This window comes from Bombina bombina, chromosome 12 (assembly GCF_027579735.1).
Source record: "Bombina bombina isolate aBomBom1 chromosome 12, aBomBom1.pri, whole genome shotgun sequence".
NCBI classification, from domain to species: domain Eukaryota; kingdom Metazoa; phylum Chordata; class Amphibia; order Anura; family Bombinatoridae; genus Bombina; species Bombina bombina.
This window is the reverse complement of record NC_069510.1, coordinates 154,292,082-154,310,871: the sequence shown is the minus strand read 5'-3', so window position 1 is coordinate 154,310,871 and position 18,790 is coordinate 154,292,082. Positions and strand designations below refer to the sequence as shown.

The 18,790-nt window shown below is 40.4% G+C and overlaps 1 protein-coding gene across 1 annotated transcript in view; it reads left to right on the top strand.

Annotated features, from left to right (window-relative positions):
* Positions 1–9,554, top strand: part of CRB2 (crumbs cell polarity complex component 2) — a 275,022-nt gene extending 265,468 nt beyond the window's left edge. Inside the window, exon 13 of the mRNA XM_053695489.1 lies at positions 8,791–9,554. Coding sequence (XP_053551464.1) covers positions 8,791–9,018 — 228 coding nt within the window. The 3' untranslated portion in view covers positions 9,019–9,554. The remainder of the gene's footprint in view (positions 1–8,790) is intronic.
* The last annotated feature ends 9,236 nt before the right edge of the window (positions 9,555–18,790 follow it).

Genomic DNA, 18,790 nt, shown 5'->3' with positions numbered 1-18,790 from the left:
GGAACTAATGAGCTAGTGAGTATGGAACTAATGAGCTAGTGAGTATGGACCTAATGAGCTAGTGAGTATGGAACTAATGAGCTAGTAAGCATGGAACTAGTGAGCTAGTGACTATGGAACTAATGAGCTAGTGAGCATGGAACTAATGAGCTAGTGAGTATGGAACTAATGAGCTAGTGAGTATGGAACTAATGAGCTAGTGAGCATGGAACTAATGAGCTAGTGAGTATGGAACTAATGAGCTAGTGAGTATGGAACTAATGAGCTAGTGAGTATGGAACTAATGAGCTAGTGAGTATGGAACTAATGAGCTAGTGAGTATGGACCTAATGAGCTCGTGAGCATGGAACTAGTGAGCTAGTGACTATGGAACTAATGAGCTAGTGAGCATGGAACTTATGAGCTTGTGTGCATGGAACTAATGAGCTAGTGAGCATAGAACTAATGAGCTAGTGACTATGGAACTAATGAGCTAGTGAGCATGGAACTAATGAGCTAGTGACTATGGAACTAATGAGCTAGTGAGCATGGAACTAATGAGCTAGTGACTATGGAACTAATGAGTTAGTGAGCATGGAACTAATGAGCTAGTGACTATGGAACTAATGAGCTAGTGAGCATGGAACTTATGAGCTTGTGCGCATGGAACTAATGAGCTAGTGAGCATAGAACTAATGAGCTAGTGAACATGGAACTAGTGAGCTAGTGAGCATGGAACTAATGAGCTAGTGAGCATGGAACTAGTGAGCATTGAACTAATGAGCATGTGAGCATGGAACTAGTGAGCTAGTGAGTATGGAACGAGCTAGTGAGCATGGAACTAGTGAGCTAGTGAGCATGGAACTAATGAGCTAGTGAGCATGGAACTAATGAGCTAGTGAGCATGGAACTAGTGAGCTAGTGAGCATGGAACTAGTGAGCTAGTGAGCATGGAACTAATGAGCTAGTGAGCATGGAACTAATGAGCATGTGAGCATGGAACTAGTGAGCTAGTGAGCATAGAACTAATGAGCTAGTGAGCATGGAACTAATGAGCTAGTGAGCAGGGAACTAATGAGCTAGTGAGCATAGAACTAATGAGCTAGTGAGCATGGAACTAATGAGCTAGTGAGCAGGGAACTAATGAGCCAGTGAACATGGAACTAGTGAGCTAGTGAGCATGGAACTAATGAGCTAGTGAGCATGGAACTAGTGAGCATTGAACTAATGAGCATGTGAGCATGGAACTAGTGAGCTAGTGAGTATGGAACGAGCTAGTGAGCATGGAACTAATGAGCTAGTGAGCATGGAACTAATGAGCTAGTGAGCATGGAACTAATGAGCTAGTGAGCATGGAACTAGTGAGCTAGAGAGCATGGAACTAGTGAGCTAGTGAGCATGGAACTAATGAGCTAGTGAGCATGGAACTAATGAGCTAGTGAGCATGGAACTAATGAGCATGTGAGCATGGAACTAGTGAGCTAGTGAGCATGGAACCTGCCAGGCTAGGGTTCAAACTGAGAGTAGCCAGAAAGAAATGTAAAAAACACATACATAGGTGTAAAATATTTTATTGCCATACATTAAAGTCCTGGACGTACCTTACTTTTACTCTTGCCTGTTCTCTTTTGTTCTATGTCGGCTTAATGAATTAATCTTGTTTTACATGGTTTGTGCATCTGTGTCATGTCTGTCTAGGTGTCTCACTAAACCAGCTTGTGAGCATGGAACTAATGAGCTAGTGAGCATGGAACTAATGAGCTAGTGAGCATGGAACTAATGAGCTAGTGAGCATGGAACTAATGAGCTAGTGAGCATGGAACTAATGAGCTAGTGAGCATGGAACTAATGAGCTAGTGAGTATGGAACTTATGAGCTTGTGCGCATGGAACTAATGAGCATGGAACTAATGTGCTAGTGAGCATGGAACTAATGTGCTAGTGAGCATGGAACTAATGAGCTTGTGAGCATGGAACTAGTGAGTATGGAACTAGTGAACTAGTGAGCATGGAACTAATGAGCTAGTGAGCATGGAACTAATGAGCTTGTGAGCATGAAACTAATGAGCTAGTGAGGATGGAACTAATGAGCTAGTGAGCATGAAATTAATGAGCTAGTGAACATGGAACTAGTGAGCTAGTGAGCATGGAACTAATGAGCTAGTGAGCATGGAACTAGTGAGCTAGTGAGCATGGAACTAATGAGCATGTGAGCATGGAACTAGTGAGCATGGAACTAGTGAGCTAGTGAGCATGGAACTAGTGAGCTAGTGAGCATGGAACTAGTGAGCTAGTGAGCATGGAACTAGTGAGCTAGTGAGCATGGAACTAGTGAGCTAGTGAGCATGGAACTAGTGAGCATGGAACTAGTGAGCATGAAACTAGTGAGCTAGTGAGTATGGAACTAGTGAGTATGGAACTAATGAGCTAGTGACCATGGAACTAGTGAGCTAGTGAGTATGGAACTAGTGAGCTAGTGAGCATGGAGCTAATAAACTAGTGAACATGGAACTAATAAGCTAGTGAGCATCGAACTAATGAGCTAGTGAGCATGGAACTAATGAGCTAGTGAGCATGGAACTAATAAGCTAGTGAGCATGGAACTAGTGAGCTAGTGAGCATGGAACTAATGAGCTAGTGAGCATGGAACTAATGAGCTAGTGAGCATGGAACTAATGAGCTACTGAGCATGGAACTAGTGAGCTATTGAGTATGGAACTAGTGAGCTAGTGAGCATGGAACTAATGAGCATGTGAGCATGGAACTAATGACCTAGTGACCATGGAACTAGTGAGCTAGTGAGTATGGAACTAATGAGCATGTGAGCATGGAACTAATGAGCTAGTGAGCATGGAACTAATGAGCTAGTGAGCATGGAGCTAATGAGCTAGTGAGCATCAAGCTAATGACATAGTGAGCATGGAACTAATGAGCTAGTGAGTATGGAACTAATGAGCTAGTGAGTATGGAACTAATGAGCTAGTGAGCATGGAACTAGTGAGCATGGAACTAATGAGCTAGTGAGCATGGAGCTAATGAGCTAGTGAGCATGGAACTAATGAGCTAGTGAGCATGGAGCTAATGAGTTAGTGAGCATGGAACTAATGAGCTAGTGAGCATGGAGCTAATGAGCTAGTGAGCATGGAACTAATGAGCTAGTGAGCATGGAGCTAATGAGCATGGAACTAATGAGCTAGTGAGCATGGAAATAGAGAGCTAGTGAGCATGGAACTAGTGAGCATGGAGCTAATGAGCTAGTGAGCATGGAACTAATGAGCATGTGAGCATGGAACTAATGAGCATGTGAGCATGGAGCTAATGAGCTAGTGAGCATGGAGCTAATGAGCTAGTGAGCATGGAACTAATGATCTAGTGAGTATGGAACTAATGAGCTAGTGAGCATGGAACTAATGAGCTAGTGAGTATGGAACTAATGAGCTAGTGAGCATGGAACTAGTGAGCATGGAGCTAATGAGCTAGTGAGCATGGAGCTAATGAGCTAGTGAGCATGGAGCTAATGAGCTAGTGAGCATCGAGCTAATGAGCTAGTGAGCATCGAGCTAATGACCTAGTGAGTATGGAACTAATGAGCTAGTGAGCATGGAACTAATGAGCTAGTGAGTATGGAACTAATGAGCTAGTGAGCATGGAACTAATGAGCATGGAACTAATGAGCTAGTGAGCATGGAACTAATGAGCTAGTGAGCATGGAACTAATGAGCTAGTGAGCATGGAGCTAATGAGCTAGTGAGCATGGAACTAATGAGCTAGTGAGCATGGAGCTAATGAGCTAGTGAGCATGGAACTAATGAGCTAGTGAGCATGGAACTAATGAGCTAGTGAGCATGGAAATAGAGAGCTAGTGAGCATGGAACTAGTGAGCTAGTGAGCATGGAGCTAATGAGCTAGTGAGCATGGAACTAATGAGCATGTGAGCATGGAACTAATGAGCATGTGAGCATGGAGCTAATGAGCTAGTGAGCATGGAGCTAATGAGCTAGTGAGCATGGAACTAATGAGCTAGTGAGCATGGAACTAATGAGCTTGTGAGCATGGAACTAGTGAGCTAGTGAGCATGGAACTAATGAGCTAGTGAGCATGGAACTAATGAGCTAGTGAGCATGGAACTAATGAGCATGTGAGCATGGAGCTAATGAGCTAGTGAGCATGGAGCTAATGAGCTAGTGAGTATGGAACTAATGAGCTAGTGAGCATGGAACTAGTGAGCATGGAACTAATGAGCTAGTGAGCATGGAGCTAATGAGCTAGTGAGCATGGAGCTAATGAGCTTGTGAGCATGGAACTAATAAGCTAGTGAGCATGGAACTAGTGAGCATGGAACTAATGAGCTAGTGAGCATGGCAATAGAGAGCTAGTGAGCATGGAACTAGTGAGCTAGTGAGCATGGAACTATTGAGCTAGTGAGCATGGAGCTAATGAGCTAGTGAGCATGGAACTAATGAGCATGTGAGCATGGAACTAATGAGCATGTGAGCATGGAGCTAATGAGCTAGTGAGTATGGAACTAATGAGCTAGTGAGCATGGAACTAATGAGCATGTGAGCATGGAACTAATGAGCATGTGAGCATGGAGCTAATGAGCTAGTGAGTATGGAGCTAATGACCTAGTGAGCATGGAACTAATGAGCTAGTGAGTATGAAACTAATGAGCTAGTGAGTATGGAACTAATGAGCTAGTGAGCATGGAACTAGTGAGCATGGAACTAATGAGCTAGTGAGCATGGAGCTAATGAGCTAGTGAGCATGGAGCTAATGAGCTAGTGAGCATGGAACTAATGAGCTAGTGAGCATGGAGTTAATGAGCTAGTGAGCATGGAACTAATGAGCTAGTGAGCATGGAGCTAATGAGCTAGTGAGCATGGAACTAATGAGCTAGTGAGCATGGAACTAATGAGTTAGTGAGCATGGAAATAGAGAGCTAGTGAGCATGGAAATAGTGAGCATGGAACTAGTGAGCTAGTGAGCATGGAACTATTGAGCTAGTGAGCATGGAGCTAAATGAGCTTGTGAGCATGGAACTAATGAGCTAGTGAGTATGGAGCTAATGAGCTAGTGAGCATGGAACTAATGAACTAGTGAGCATGGAGCTAATGAGCTAGTGAGCATGGAACTAATGAGCTAGTGAGCATGGAACTAATGAGCTAGTGAGCATGGAAATAGAGAGCTAGTGAGCATGGAACTAGTGAGCTAGTGAGCATGGAACTAGTGAGCTAGTGAGCATGGAACTATTGAGCTAGTGAGCATGGAACTATTGAGCTAGTGAGCATGGAACTAGTGAGCTAGTGAGCATGGAGCTAATGAGCTAGTGAGCATGGAACTAATGAGCTAGTGAGCATGGAGCTAATGAGCTAGTGAGCATGGAACTAATGAGCTAGTGAGCATGGAACTAGTGAGCATGGAACTAATGAGCTATTGAGCATGGAAATAGAGAGCTAGTGAGCATGGAACTAGTGAGCTAGTGAGCATGGAACTATTGAGCTAGTGAGCATGGAGCTAATGAGCTAGTGAGTATGGAACTAATGAGCTAGTGAGCATGGAACTAATGAGCATGTGAGCATGGAGCTAATGAGCTAGTGAGTATGGAGCTAATGAGCTAGTGAGTATGGAGCTAATGAGCTAGTGAGCATGGAACTAATGAGCTAGTGAGCATGGAACTAATGAGCTAGTGAGCATGGAACTAATGAGCTAGTGAGCATGGAGTTAATGAGCTAGTGAGCATGGAACTAATGAGCTAGTGAGCATGGAGCTAATGAGCTAGTGAGCATGAAAATAATAAGCTAGTGAGCATGGAACTAGTGAGCTAGTGAGCATGGAACTAGTGAGCTAGTGAGCATGGAACTAATGAGCTAGTGAGCATGGAAATAGAGAGCTAGTGAGCATGGAAGTAGTGAGCATGGAACTAGTGAGCTAGTGAGCATGGAACTATTGAGCTAGTGAGCATGGAGCTAATGAGCTAGTGAGCATGGAGCTAATGAGCTTGTGAGCATGGAACTAATGAGCTAGTGAGTATGGAGCTAATGAGCTAGTGAGCATGGAGCTAATGAACTAGTGAGCATGGAACTAGTGAGCCAGTGAGTATGGAACTAGTGAGTATGGAACTAATGATCTAGTGAGCATGGAACTAATGAGCTAGTGAGTATTAAACTAGTGATCTAGAAAGCATGGAACTAATGAGCTTGTGAACATGGAGCTAGTGAGCATGGAGATAATGAGCTAGTGAGCATGGAACTAATGAGCTAGTGTGTATGGAACTAATGAGCTAGTGAGCATGGAGCTAATGAGCTAGTGAGCATGGAGCTAATGAGCTAGTGAGTATGGAACTAATGAGCTAGTGAGCATGGAGCTAATGAGCTAGTGAGCATGGAGCTAATGAGCTAGTGAGCATGAAACTAATGAGCTAGTGAGCATGGAACTAATGGAACTAAGGATCTAGTGAGCATGGAACTAATGAGCTTGTGACCATGGAACTAATGAGCTTGTGAGCATGGAGTTAATGAGCTAGTGAGCATGGAACCTAGTGAGCATGGAGCTAATGAGCTAGTGAGCATGGAACTAATGAGCTAGTGAGCATGGAACTAATGAGCTAGTGAGCATGGAACTAATGAGCTAGTGAGCATGGAAATAGAGAGCTAGTGAGCATGGAACTAGTGAGCATGGAACTAGTGAGCTAGTGAGCATGGAACTAGTGAGCTAGTGAGCATGGAGCGAATGAGCTAGTGAGCATGGAACTAATGAGCTAGTGAGCATGGAACTATTTAGCTTGTGAGCATGAAACTATTTAACTTGTGAGCATGGAACTAATGAGCTAGTGAGCATGGAACTAATGAGCTTGTGAGCGTGGAACAAATGAGCTAGTGAGTATGGAACTAATGTGCTAGTGAGTATGGAACTAATGAGCTAGTGAGCATGGAACAAATGAGCTAGTGAGCATGGAACAAATGAGCTAGTGAGCATGGAACTATTTAGCTTGTGAGCATGAAACTATTTAGCTTGTGAGCATGGAACTAATGAGCTAGTGAGCATGGAACTAATGAGCTAGTGAGCATTGAACTAATGAGCTAGTGAGCATGGAACTAATGAGCTAGTGAGCATGGAACTAATGAGCTTGTGAGCATGGAACTAATGAGCTTGTGAGCATGGAGTTAATGATCTAATGAGCTAGTGAGCATGGAACTAATGAGCTAGTGAGCATGGAAATAGAGAGCTAGTGAGCATGGAACTAGTGAGCATGGAACTAGTGAGCTAGTGAGCATGGAACTAGTGAGCTAGTGAGCATGGAGCGAATGAGCTAGTGAGCATGGAACTAATGAGCTAGTGAGCATGGAACTATTTAGCTTGTGAGCATGGAACTATTTAGCTTGTGAGCATGGAACTAATGAGCTAGTGAGCATGGAACTAATGAGCTTGTGAGCGTGGAACAAATGAGCTAGTGAGTATGGAACTAATGTGCTAGTGAGTATGGAACTAATGAGCTAGTGAGCATGGAACAAATGAGCTAGTGAGCATGGAACAAATGAGCTAGTGAGCATGGAACTATTTAGCTTGTGAGCATGAAACTATTTAGCTTGTGAGCATGGAACTAATGAGCTAGTGAGCATGGAACTAATGAGCTAGTGAGCATGGAACTAATGAGCTAGTGAGCATGGAACTAATGAGCTAGTGAGCATGGAACTAATGAGCTAGTGAGCATGGAACTAATGAGCTTGTGAGCATGGAACTAATGATCTAATGAGCATGTAACTAATGAGCTTGTGAGCATGGAACTAATGGTCTAATGAGCATGGAACTAATGAGCTTGTGAGCATGGAACTAATGATGTAATGAGCATGGAACTAATGAGCTAGTGAGCATGGAACTAATGATGTAATGAGCATGGAACTAATGAGCTAGTGAGCATGGAACTAATGAGCTAGTGAGCATGGAACTAATGAGCTAATGAGCATGGAACTAATGAGCTAATGAGCATGGAACTAATGAGCTAGTGAGCATTGAACTAATGAGCTAGTGAGCATGGAACTAATGCTATATGTATCTACCATGTGCTATTCCAGCACTCAATAGGCTGACATCTGTAAAGGTCTCTTCGGTTGATCACTTCAGTGACGTTTGGTTACATCCAGGAAATCACAAAGCTCGACTTTCTTCTGCCTCATCTCAACATAGATCTGTGCACAATATGTACTTATAGCATGTCCTGAATATTATGTGCTATTAGTATGTGTTTTTTGCATGTCTACATACTAATATGTTTTAACGTCTTCACTAAATGTCGTGGATCCAGTATCTTACTAACATGTGTTTATAGATACATTTTACATGTTCGGAATACTACCATATGCTTTTAACGTTTTCTTTGCATGATCTCTGGCATGTACTCTTATAATGCTCTCTGCATGTATATTCCAGAATGCTATTCTGTTTTGTGTCTGCGCATTTTCCCAGGATTTCATGATTCACATGGGACCAATCTCATGCTGTGATCCGCTAGTAAATTATTGGATTAATTTTTCATGATTCAGTAAACAGCATTACACAAATTACCCTTTCCATGACATAGACTCAGCTTATTATGAAGAATGCCAGATTAGAGAGCACATTTGCTCTGCGTTGAGAAGCCACAGGTGCAACTATATAGAATAAGGCACCGTACATCTGTTATGGTTAATGACTTTTGTGATTACACTTCAGTGGAATTAGCATCGTCTGGAATTGCTGCTTTATTGCACCATTATTATATTTCTACTCCTTTCCAATCAGTGGGGAGCTCTCATAATTTTCCCTTTTTTTCCAGAAAAGCAGTATGACCTCTATATTCCCCTTTCCACTACTTGGAGTCGCAGTCCCTGTAACATCTGGGATTTTACTACTTCTTGTCATTGCGGCCATTTTGATGGCGCTGACAGCCAGAAAAAGGCGGCAGTCAGAAGGAACCTACAGCCCTAGCCAGCAGGAAGTAGCTGGTGCTCGGCTTGAAATGGACAGTGTGCTGAAGGTACCTCCAGAGGAACGTCTGATCTGAAGCAGAATGAGAAGCTTCAGATGAATGATGAATTACTGCAACCCTCTGAAGATAAATAACTCTTGAAGAGTGCTCCTTGTTCTCAGGTAACAAAGCTGTAGCAGAGGGGGTACACACAAGCAGCTTGAAATGCCACATGGTCAGTGAAACTCCAGAGGAGGCAGCAAAGACACTGTATACTCCTTTGATTAAATGTGGGCACTGGCAACATTCCAAACAAGTCACTTCCCAGGTGAATGTACTTTTTCCTAAGGAGAGTTCCTTTCATGGCCTTGCAATCAAGAACAATTTGTAAATCTGAGAATCTGCTTTGTATCTTCCTGAAGTCATATTGTGCCATCTGATACCAAGACGTCAACTGCTGTTTTCTAAGTCAGTTTTTAGCCAATGACCCCAGAGCTGTGCTTGAAACCACTTTTCAGATCAGCTCACAGATATTGCGATGGATTGATAGTGTATTCTAAGCCTGTCGCAGTGACCAAAGACGCACTTAGAGGCTCTAGCCAAAGGCTTTATAGTCTTCAGGCCCCAGCGGACAGCTTAGTTAGCAAATACAAACAGACTGCAAGGACCAGATTGGTGATTTTCTACAAAACTGCGATTACACTGGAAAACAGGTCCCCAATGATGAGAAGCTCTTTGCTTTTAATGACTTAACACGCCTAACGTTTCTCTTACACTGAATTGTTTGATGCCCTGCACATGGGTATCTGTACCTACTGTCAATTGAAGTCAGGTTGGGTTTCATATTATTAACCTGTTCACTACAAGTGAGGTATCCAACCGTCTATCAGTTTGTGCTATTCCTTTCTGTGGCAGCCATGCCTTTTTATCTCAGACCAGAAGGTTATTGGGATTAATAAAGTGACCTTTTTTGTCCGATGCATAGTGCAGGGTGACAGAGTTCAACTCCATGCAGAGTACTGAGCTTGACTAAGGGTTGTGTCATTTTGATAATGTGACAGACCAGCAACTCTTTAAAGCGCAATAATATTTTCTGCCACTTGTGTGTGTGATATAAACAAATGCCTTACTCAAATTAATTGCAAATACGACCTTCTACTCTACCCATTTTGTTACCTAACTTTAAGTTGGAGGTAACAGAACGAAAACCATTGCCTGTATGTCTTGTTGCTGCTAGAGGTTGTTCCACAGACACCTTTTAATTGATATCCTTCCAATTTTACCTACATTTTAAGGGACAGTCTAATGGAATTTTTTTATTAATTAAAAATATAGATAATCCCTTTATTACCCATTCCCCAGTTTCACATAACCAACACTGTTATATTAATATACTTTTTACCTCTGTGATTACCTTGTATCTAAGCCTCTGCTGACTGCCCCTTATCTCAGTTATATTAATATACTTTTTACCTCTGTTATTACCTTATATCTAAGCCTCTGCAGACTGCTCCTTATCACAGTTATATTAATATACTTTTTACCTCTGTGATTACCTTGTATCTAAGCCTCTGCCGACTGCTCATTATCTCAGTTATATTAATACACTTTTTACCTCTGTGATTACCTTGTATCTAAGCCTCTGCAGACTGCTCCTTATCTCAGTTATATTAATATACTTTTTACCTCTGTGATTACCCTGTATCTAAGCCTCAGCAGACTGTCCCTTATCTCGGTTATATTAATATACTTTTTACCCCTGTGATTACCTTGTATCTAAGCCTCTGCAGACTGCTCCTTATCTCAGTCATATTAATATACTTTTTACCTCTGTGATTACCCTGTATCTAAGCCTCTGCAGACTGCCCCCTTATCACAGTTATATTAATATACTTTTTACCTCTGTGATTACCCTGTATCTAAGCCTCTACAGACTGCTCCTTATCTCAGTTATATTAATATACTTTTACCTCTGTGATTACCCTGTATCTAAGCCTCTGCCGACTGCTCATTATCTCAGTTATATTAATATACTTTTTACCTCTGTGATTACCTTGTATCTAAGCCTCTGCAGACTGCTCCTTATCTCAGTTATATTAATATACTTTTTACCTCTGTGATTACCTTGTATCTAAGCCTCTGCCGACTGCTCATTATCTCAGTTATATTAATATACTTGTTACCTCTGTGATTACCTTGTATCTAAGCCTCTGCAGACTGCTCCTTATCTCAGTTATATTAATATACTTTTTACCTCTGTGATTACCTTGTATCTAAGCCTCTGCAGACTGCTCCTTATATCAGTTATATTAATATACTTTTTACCTCTGTGATTACCTTGTATCTAAGCCTCTGCAGACTGTTCCTTATCTCAGTTATATTAATATACATTTTACCTCTGTGATTACCTTGTATCTAAGCCTCTGCACAATGCTCATTATCTCAGTTATATTAATACACTTTTTACCTCTGTGATTACCTTGTATCTAAGCCTCTGCCGACTGCTCATTATCTCAGTTATATTAATATACTTTTTACCTCTGTGATTACCTTGTATCTAAGCCTCTGCAGACTGCTCCTTATCTCAGTTATATTAATATACTTTTTACCTCTGTGATTACCTTGTATCTAAGCCTCTGCCGACTGCTCATTATCTCAGTTATATTAATATACTTGTTACCTCTGTGATTACCTTGTATCTAAGCCTCTGCAGACTGCTCCTTATCTCAGTTATATTAATATACTTTTTACCTCTGTGATTACCTTGTATCTAAGCCTCTGCAGACTGCCCCCTTATCTCGGTTATAATAATATACTTTTACCTCTGTGATCACCTTGCATCTAACCCTCTGCAGACTGCTCCTTATCTCAGTTATATTAATATACTTTTTACCTCTGTGATTACCTTGTATCTAAGCCTCTGCACACTGCCCCTTATCTCAGTTATATTAATATACTTTTTACCTCTGTGATTACCTTGTATCTAAGCCTCTGCAGACTGCTCCTTATCTCAGTTATATTAATATACTTTTTACCTCTGTGATTACCTTGTATCTAAGCCTCTGCAGACTGCCCCTTATCTCAGTTATATTAATATACTTTTTACCTCTGTTATTACCCTGTATCTAAACCTCTGCAGACTGCCCCCTTATCTCTTTGCATTTTACAATCTTGCATTTTAGCCAATTAGTGCAAGTCCATAAGTAACTCCACGGGAGTGAGCACAATGCTATCTATATGGCACACATGAACTAGCACTCTCTGGCTGTGAAAAGCTTATACAATGCATTAAGATAAGGGGCGGCCAGCAGAGACTTAGAAACAGAAATTTTGAGGTTTAGATATTACAAAGTATAAAAAGTTGGTTGTGCAAAGCTGGAGAATGTTAGTAAAGGTACTACAGTATTTATATTTTAAACCAATAACAAAATCCTTTTAAGTAGTATTGTCTCTAATTTGGATCTAGCTCGAGAACACTGGTCAGATTATTTTTTATTAATACCACTGTGCCTTTATTGTGTTATTTTATATCTTCTACTCTACTGAATAGCAATACACGTTTATCCGCAACTGGCTTCCTATGTTGTGACATCTTAGTATTGAAATGACCCAGCTGCATGACGGATTTGCTCAGCGGCTGTGTCTGTTCAAGACCAGCAGTTCTATGTGGCTCCCAAGCAGTACTTTAACTGTGTGTTTAACCCCAATGTGTAACAAATATACTTGCAGTGTTGTAGGGCTAAATTTACATACTCTTACAAAATGTTTCACTATGCTATCCCTTTAACCCCTTAAGCCTTAGGACACGGCCATTTTTCAATTTCTTTCCCTGAAGGACCAGGGCTATTTTTAAATTTCTGCGGTGTTTGTGTTTAGCTGTAATTTTCCTCTTACTCATTTACTGTACCCACACATATTATATACCGTTTTTCTCGCCATTAAATGGACTTTCTAAAGATACCATTATTTTCATCATATCTTATAATTTACTATAAAAAAAATTATAAAATATTAGGAAAAAATGGAAAAAAACACACTTTTTCTAACTTTGACCCCCACAATCTGTTACACATCTACAACCACCAAAAAACACCCATGCTAAATAGTTTCTAAATTTTGTCCTGAGTTTAGAAATACCCAATGTTTACATGTTCTTTGCTTTTTTTGTAAACTATAGGGCCATAAATACAAGTAGCACTTTGCTATTTCCAAACCATTTTTTTTCAAAATTAGCGCTAGTTACATTGGGACACTAATATCTGTCAGGAATCCCTGATTAACTCTTGACAAGTATATATTTTTTTTTAGAAGACATCCCAAAGTATTGATCTAGGTCCATTTTGGTATATTTCATGCCACCATTTCACCACCAAATGCAATCAAATAAAAAAAATTGTTCACTTTTTCCCAAATATTTTCACAAACTTTAGGTTTCTCACTGAAATTATTTACAAACAACTTATGTAATTATGGCACAAATGGTTGTAAATGCTTCTCTGGGATCCCCTTTGTTCAAAAATAGCAGAAATATAGGACTTTGGCGTTGCTTTTTGGTAATTAGAAGGCCGCTAAATGCCACTGCGCATCACACGTGTATTATGCCCAGCAGTGAAGGGGTTAATTAGGGAGCATGTAGGGAGCATCTAGGGTTAATTTTAGCTTTAGTGTAGTGTAGTAGACAACCCCAAGTATTGATCTAGGCCCATCTTGGTATATTTCATGCTACCATTTCACCGCTAAATGCGATCAAATTAAAAAAAACGTAAAATTTTTCACAATTTTAGGTTTCTCACTGAAATTATTTACAAACAACTTTTGCAAGTATGGCATAAATGATTGTAAATGCTTCTCTGGGATCCCCTTTGTTCAGAAATAGCAGACATATATGGCTTTGGCGTTGCTTTTTGGTAATTATAAGGCCGCTAAATGCCGCTGCGCACCACACGTGTATTATGCCCAGCAGTGCAGGGGTTAATTAGGTCATTTGTAGGGAGCTTGCAGGGTTAATTTTAGCTTTAGCGTAGAGATCAGCCTCCCACCTGACACATCACACCCCAGGATCCCTCCCAAATAGCTCTCTTCCCTCCCCCATCCCACAATTGTCCCCGCCATCTTAAGTACTGGCAGAAAGTCTGCCAGTACTAAAATAAAAGGTATATTTAAAATTTAAAAAAAAATTGTAAAGCATATTTACATATGCAGCTGTGTAGGATCCCCCCTTAGCCCCCAACCTCCCTGATCCCCCCCCCAAACAGCTCTCTAACCCTCCACCTCTACCTTACTGGGAGCCATCTTGGGTACTGGCAGCTGTCTGCCAGTACCCTGTTTGCAAATACAAATGTTTTTTTTTTGTTTTTTTTTAAAAAAAATTCAATTTTTTCTGTAGTGTAGCTTCCCCCCCCCACAGACAAATCCCCCACCCGCTCCCAGATCCCTTATATTTATTTTTGTTGGGGATTGTATCCCCCCTTACTGCCAGTTTTATATAATTAATTTGCTGTAGTGTAGCGGTTCCCACCCGCTCCCTCCCCGTGCACGCGCCCACCCACCGGCCCCCGTGCACGCGCACGCTCCCATGCGCGCGCCCAACAACCCCGCCCCCGATCCCGCCCCCCTCTCTCTTCAATTTGTCACCGATGGCCGCCCACCCGCCTCCCACGGTCAGCTCCCACCCACCAACGATTGCGGCCATCGATGCCGGTGCAGAGAGGGCCACAGAGTGGCTCTCTCTGCATCGGATGGGGGAAAAAGGTTATTGCAGGATGCCTCGATATCGAGGCATCACTGCAATAACCGTAAAGCGGCTGGAAGCGATCAGGATCGCTTCCAGCCGCTTTAATCCCCAAAGTCGTACAGGGTACGTCGCTGGTCTTTAAAGACCAGGTTGTGTGCGACGTACCCTGTACGACTCGTGTCGTTAAGGGGTTAAAGGGATATGAAACTCCCATTTTTCTTAAATTTGGTTCATATATACGCATTCAATTTTAACAACTTTCCAATTTACTTCTATTATTTAATTTGTTTTGTTCCCTTGATATCCTTTGTTGAAAAGGATACCTAGGTAGGTTTAGGAGCTGCTGATTGATGGCTGCACATTTATGCCTCATATTATTGGCTCGCCAGAGGTGTTCAGCTAGCTCCCAGTAGTGCATTGCTGTTTCTCCACCAAAGGATACCAAGAGAATGAAGCACATTAGATCATAGAAACAAATTGGAAAGTTGTTTAAGTTTGTATTCTCTATCTGAATCCTGGGAAAATAAATCAGGATTTAAAAGCAAGTGCATAATAATAGTCCTGCTTTTTAACTTCTCAGAATCAGTTTAAAGGGAGATTAAAATGTTTAATAAATAATGTTCTTCCAGTATTTATTTTCCAGTAATTTACCTCTTAAAATTGGGATATTTTTTCCACCACTGCCCTAGAGGGATGAGGAATTAGTATATTGATCAGTGCAGGAGCGACAGGGACCCTAAACACCTTGTAATTACAAGACGTTTTCTGTTCTGCTATAGAATAACATATCAGCCGAGTCTTAACATTTTTTTAAAACAAATTAACAAAAATTAGGAAATTGTTTCAAATACTATGCTCTATCTGAATTCTGAAAGTTATTTTTTTATTTTACTGTCCCTTTAAATATTGACTTAATAACAAACAATTCTATTTTATCATATAATTTAAAATCCCCTTAAAGGAACCCAGAAGTGAATATTAAACGTTCATGATTCAGATAGACAGAGTATCATTTTTTTTTTACATTTTACTTCTTTTGTGAAATGTGGCTTTTGTTCAGTTTCCTTTAAACTTAGTCCCTTTCCATGAGAGTATACCGAGATAGGCACAGGCGTGTGCACGTGTCTTGCACTTTATAGGGTACCAGTGTTTGCAACAATGTTTGTAACCATGTTCTACATAGAGTGCTTAAGACACATGCATTCTCTTGAGAATACCTGGGTATTCTTACATGGAAACTGACTATATTTCCACAAAGATGTAAACTCCGGTGCCAATGTTATTTTTGGCTTTAACGTCATTGGCAGAGAAGGGGGTTACTATTAATAATAGCCATTTACTATAGTTCATGTTTCTGTTACTTCTGAAATAGTGTATACACTGGTTTTACGCACTGAGAATGTATCTGTATAAACTGTATGATAATGGTGTGTATATATTGTATGACAAACTTTGTTTTCAGCAAATTAAGCCAATTTTATAATAGTACATGCGCTGTCTGAGAATCTGTTTCACATGTTTCTATGTTCTCATCACACAAAGATTACGCATATTTCTAAATGTTGATACTGCACATGAATATGTATGTACTTGTGCTTCTAGATTAGTGTCACGTTTGGTACTCCCTTACATATATAAGACTGAAAGCTTCATTTTTCTCAGTGTTGATAAAAGTTTTAATAAGAACAATTTAATTTATTCCATGTTCTTAGGATGTATTTTCTAGAATTATACTTTGTTATAAAAGAATACACTTGTTGTCTGCTACCTTCTGAAATCCTGTGTTGTAGTTCTTTTCAAGGCGTCTGTAGTGCCTTCCCAATAGCATCCTATTCCTCTAATTTCCTGACTGCTTTTGATGCTTCCTGTTCTACACAGAAGCCCCGTTTGTCCCGAGACCCAAAGGCCTCTACTATGGTTGGGTCAGCAGTCGGAACAGGGATGCTCTTCATACTGCTGTCTGTGATTACTGCTGTTGTGGTGACGATGAGGAAAAAAAGAGCTACTCAGGGGACATATAGTCCCAGCCGCCAGGAAAAGGATGGGGCTCGAGTGGAGATGTGGAATGTTCTGAAATTGCCTCCTACAGAAAGGCTGATATAATGTTTGCTGATCTGCTGAAGGACAGTAGAACAACCGACAGAAATTATGAATGGATGGTAAAGTCTTCAGCAAGATATATAATACAAATTATACTGAAGCAGGCCAAACTAAAGAATGCCACTTGAGAGATGTTCCATATTCAAGAACACTGTTGAAGGAACTACTGTAGCAATGCTAAAGGTGCCTTGTTAGGATATGGGACTATGTAATAATTAAACAATGGGTGACAGGGTTTCCAAATAACCAAATGCTTTGCTTGAGTGTGACTAATATATATGAAATCTTACGTAAGCAAACTGTAACTTAGGGGAGAGAGAGGCCCTATAACCATATAGGTTTGTGTGAGCAAGCAAATGAGATATATACAGTGATGAGGTTCAGCCGGTTCTCACCAGTTCTAAAGAACCTTTTCCTAAATTTTAGAAAGTGCAAAGGTTTTGTATTATAGAAAAGTTAGAGAACCTTTTGCTAAAACTTTGAAATCCCACCATTCGATAGAAGGTAAAATTCACAATGTGAGACACCCTAAATATTCTGTGACCTGGAAATTTTGCATATCCCTTGAAAAAGTGGGGAATTTTGCATTTATGCGTATCATAAAACACTGTATATTATCACTGTATATTTTCTTGCTAGATGAGAGACTCTACATATACATTAAGTGAGAGAGAGCCTATATATCTCAGCACTACAGGAGATATCACATTTTCCAATACTATTGCAAGATAGAGAGATCCTGCATTTGCAAAATTACATGTAAGAGAGAGCTTCTATATGCTCAGACTGTATTAGAGAGTGAGTTTCCTTATCTGAAGACTGGAAGAGAGTGTCTGCGTATTCCCTTACTATATGACAGAGACTGCATATCTAAAAGCTGATTTAAGGGTATCTGCTTATCTCCTCTATACATGAGAGAGCTAAACACTGTGCAAAAGAGTGTCCACAAATCCCCATGCTATACAAATCTGCATATCTTAAGACTACGCAAGAGAGTATCAGTATATCCCCATGCTATATGAGAAAGAGTCTTTATATATAAGGACTGTGCAAGTGAGTGTCTGCATATCCCCATGCTATATGAGAGAGGCTTTATATATAAAGACTGTGCAAGTGAGTTTCTGCATATCCCCTTGCTATATGAGAGGTTTTTGTATATATGGACTGTGCAAATGAGTGTCTGCATATCCCCATGCTATATGAGAGAGAGGCTTTATATATAAAGACTGTGCAAGTGAGTGTCTGCATATCCCCATGCTATATGAGAGAGAGGCTTTATATATAAAGAATGTGCAAGTGAGTGTCTGTATATCCCCATGGTATATGAGAGAGAGGCTTTATATATAAAGACTGTGCAAATGAGTATCTGCATAACCCTATTGTGACGAACCAAGGTTATCCAACCCTGCGCCAGTCACTTATTTGGCACAGAAAGGGTTATCAGCCCCCTTTTACTGTCACCAATAGGTCACAATCTAGCCACACCAGGCAAGCTTGTGATTCAGTTTAGTGGGTGCAAGGTTTAACCACACTCCCTAGTCTGTACTAGACGTAAGAGAAATGCCCAAAACTCCCTTTTAATGCCACCCACACTAAACCAACAATCCTATAGCTCCAATACTTTCATCACTTAAAATTTATTAAAGGGAAAATCCTAAGAAAAAAACCCAGACTTTACACATTAACTCTCTAAATACAATTTAGCAGAAAATAACCTAAATTATACAGTTCTAATATTCCAGTCTCTTTCAGTAACGTGGTTCAATTATTAGACAAAGGCCAAACTTAATAAAAGAATTATTTATTATGCCAAAAATATTATGCACAATGCTTTATTAATAAAAAGGTGTTACAAATAAAATTACACACGCAAACAGTGTTTTAAAATAAAAAGGAGAAAAACAGAATTGAATACTTTCCTAGTTCCAAGATCTGTGCCAGGGGTTGGCATGAAAATGATGGTTCCTTACTTCTGTAAAACAGCTCTCCTTGTAAGAATGACAACCTTATTGTTAAAAACATAAGATTCTTATA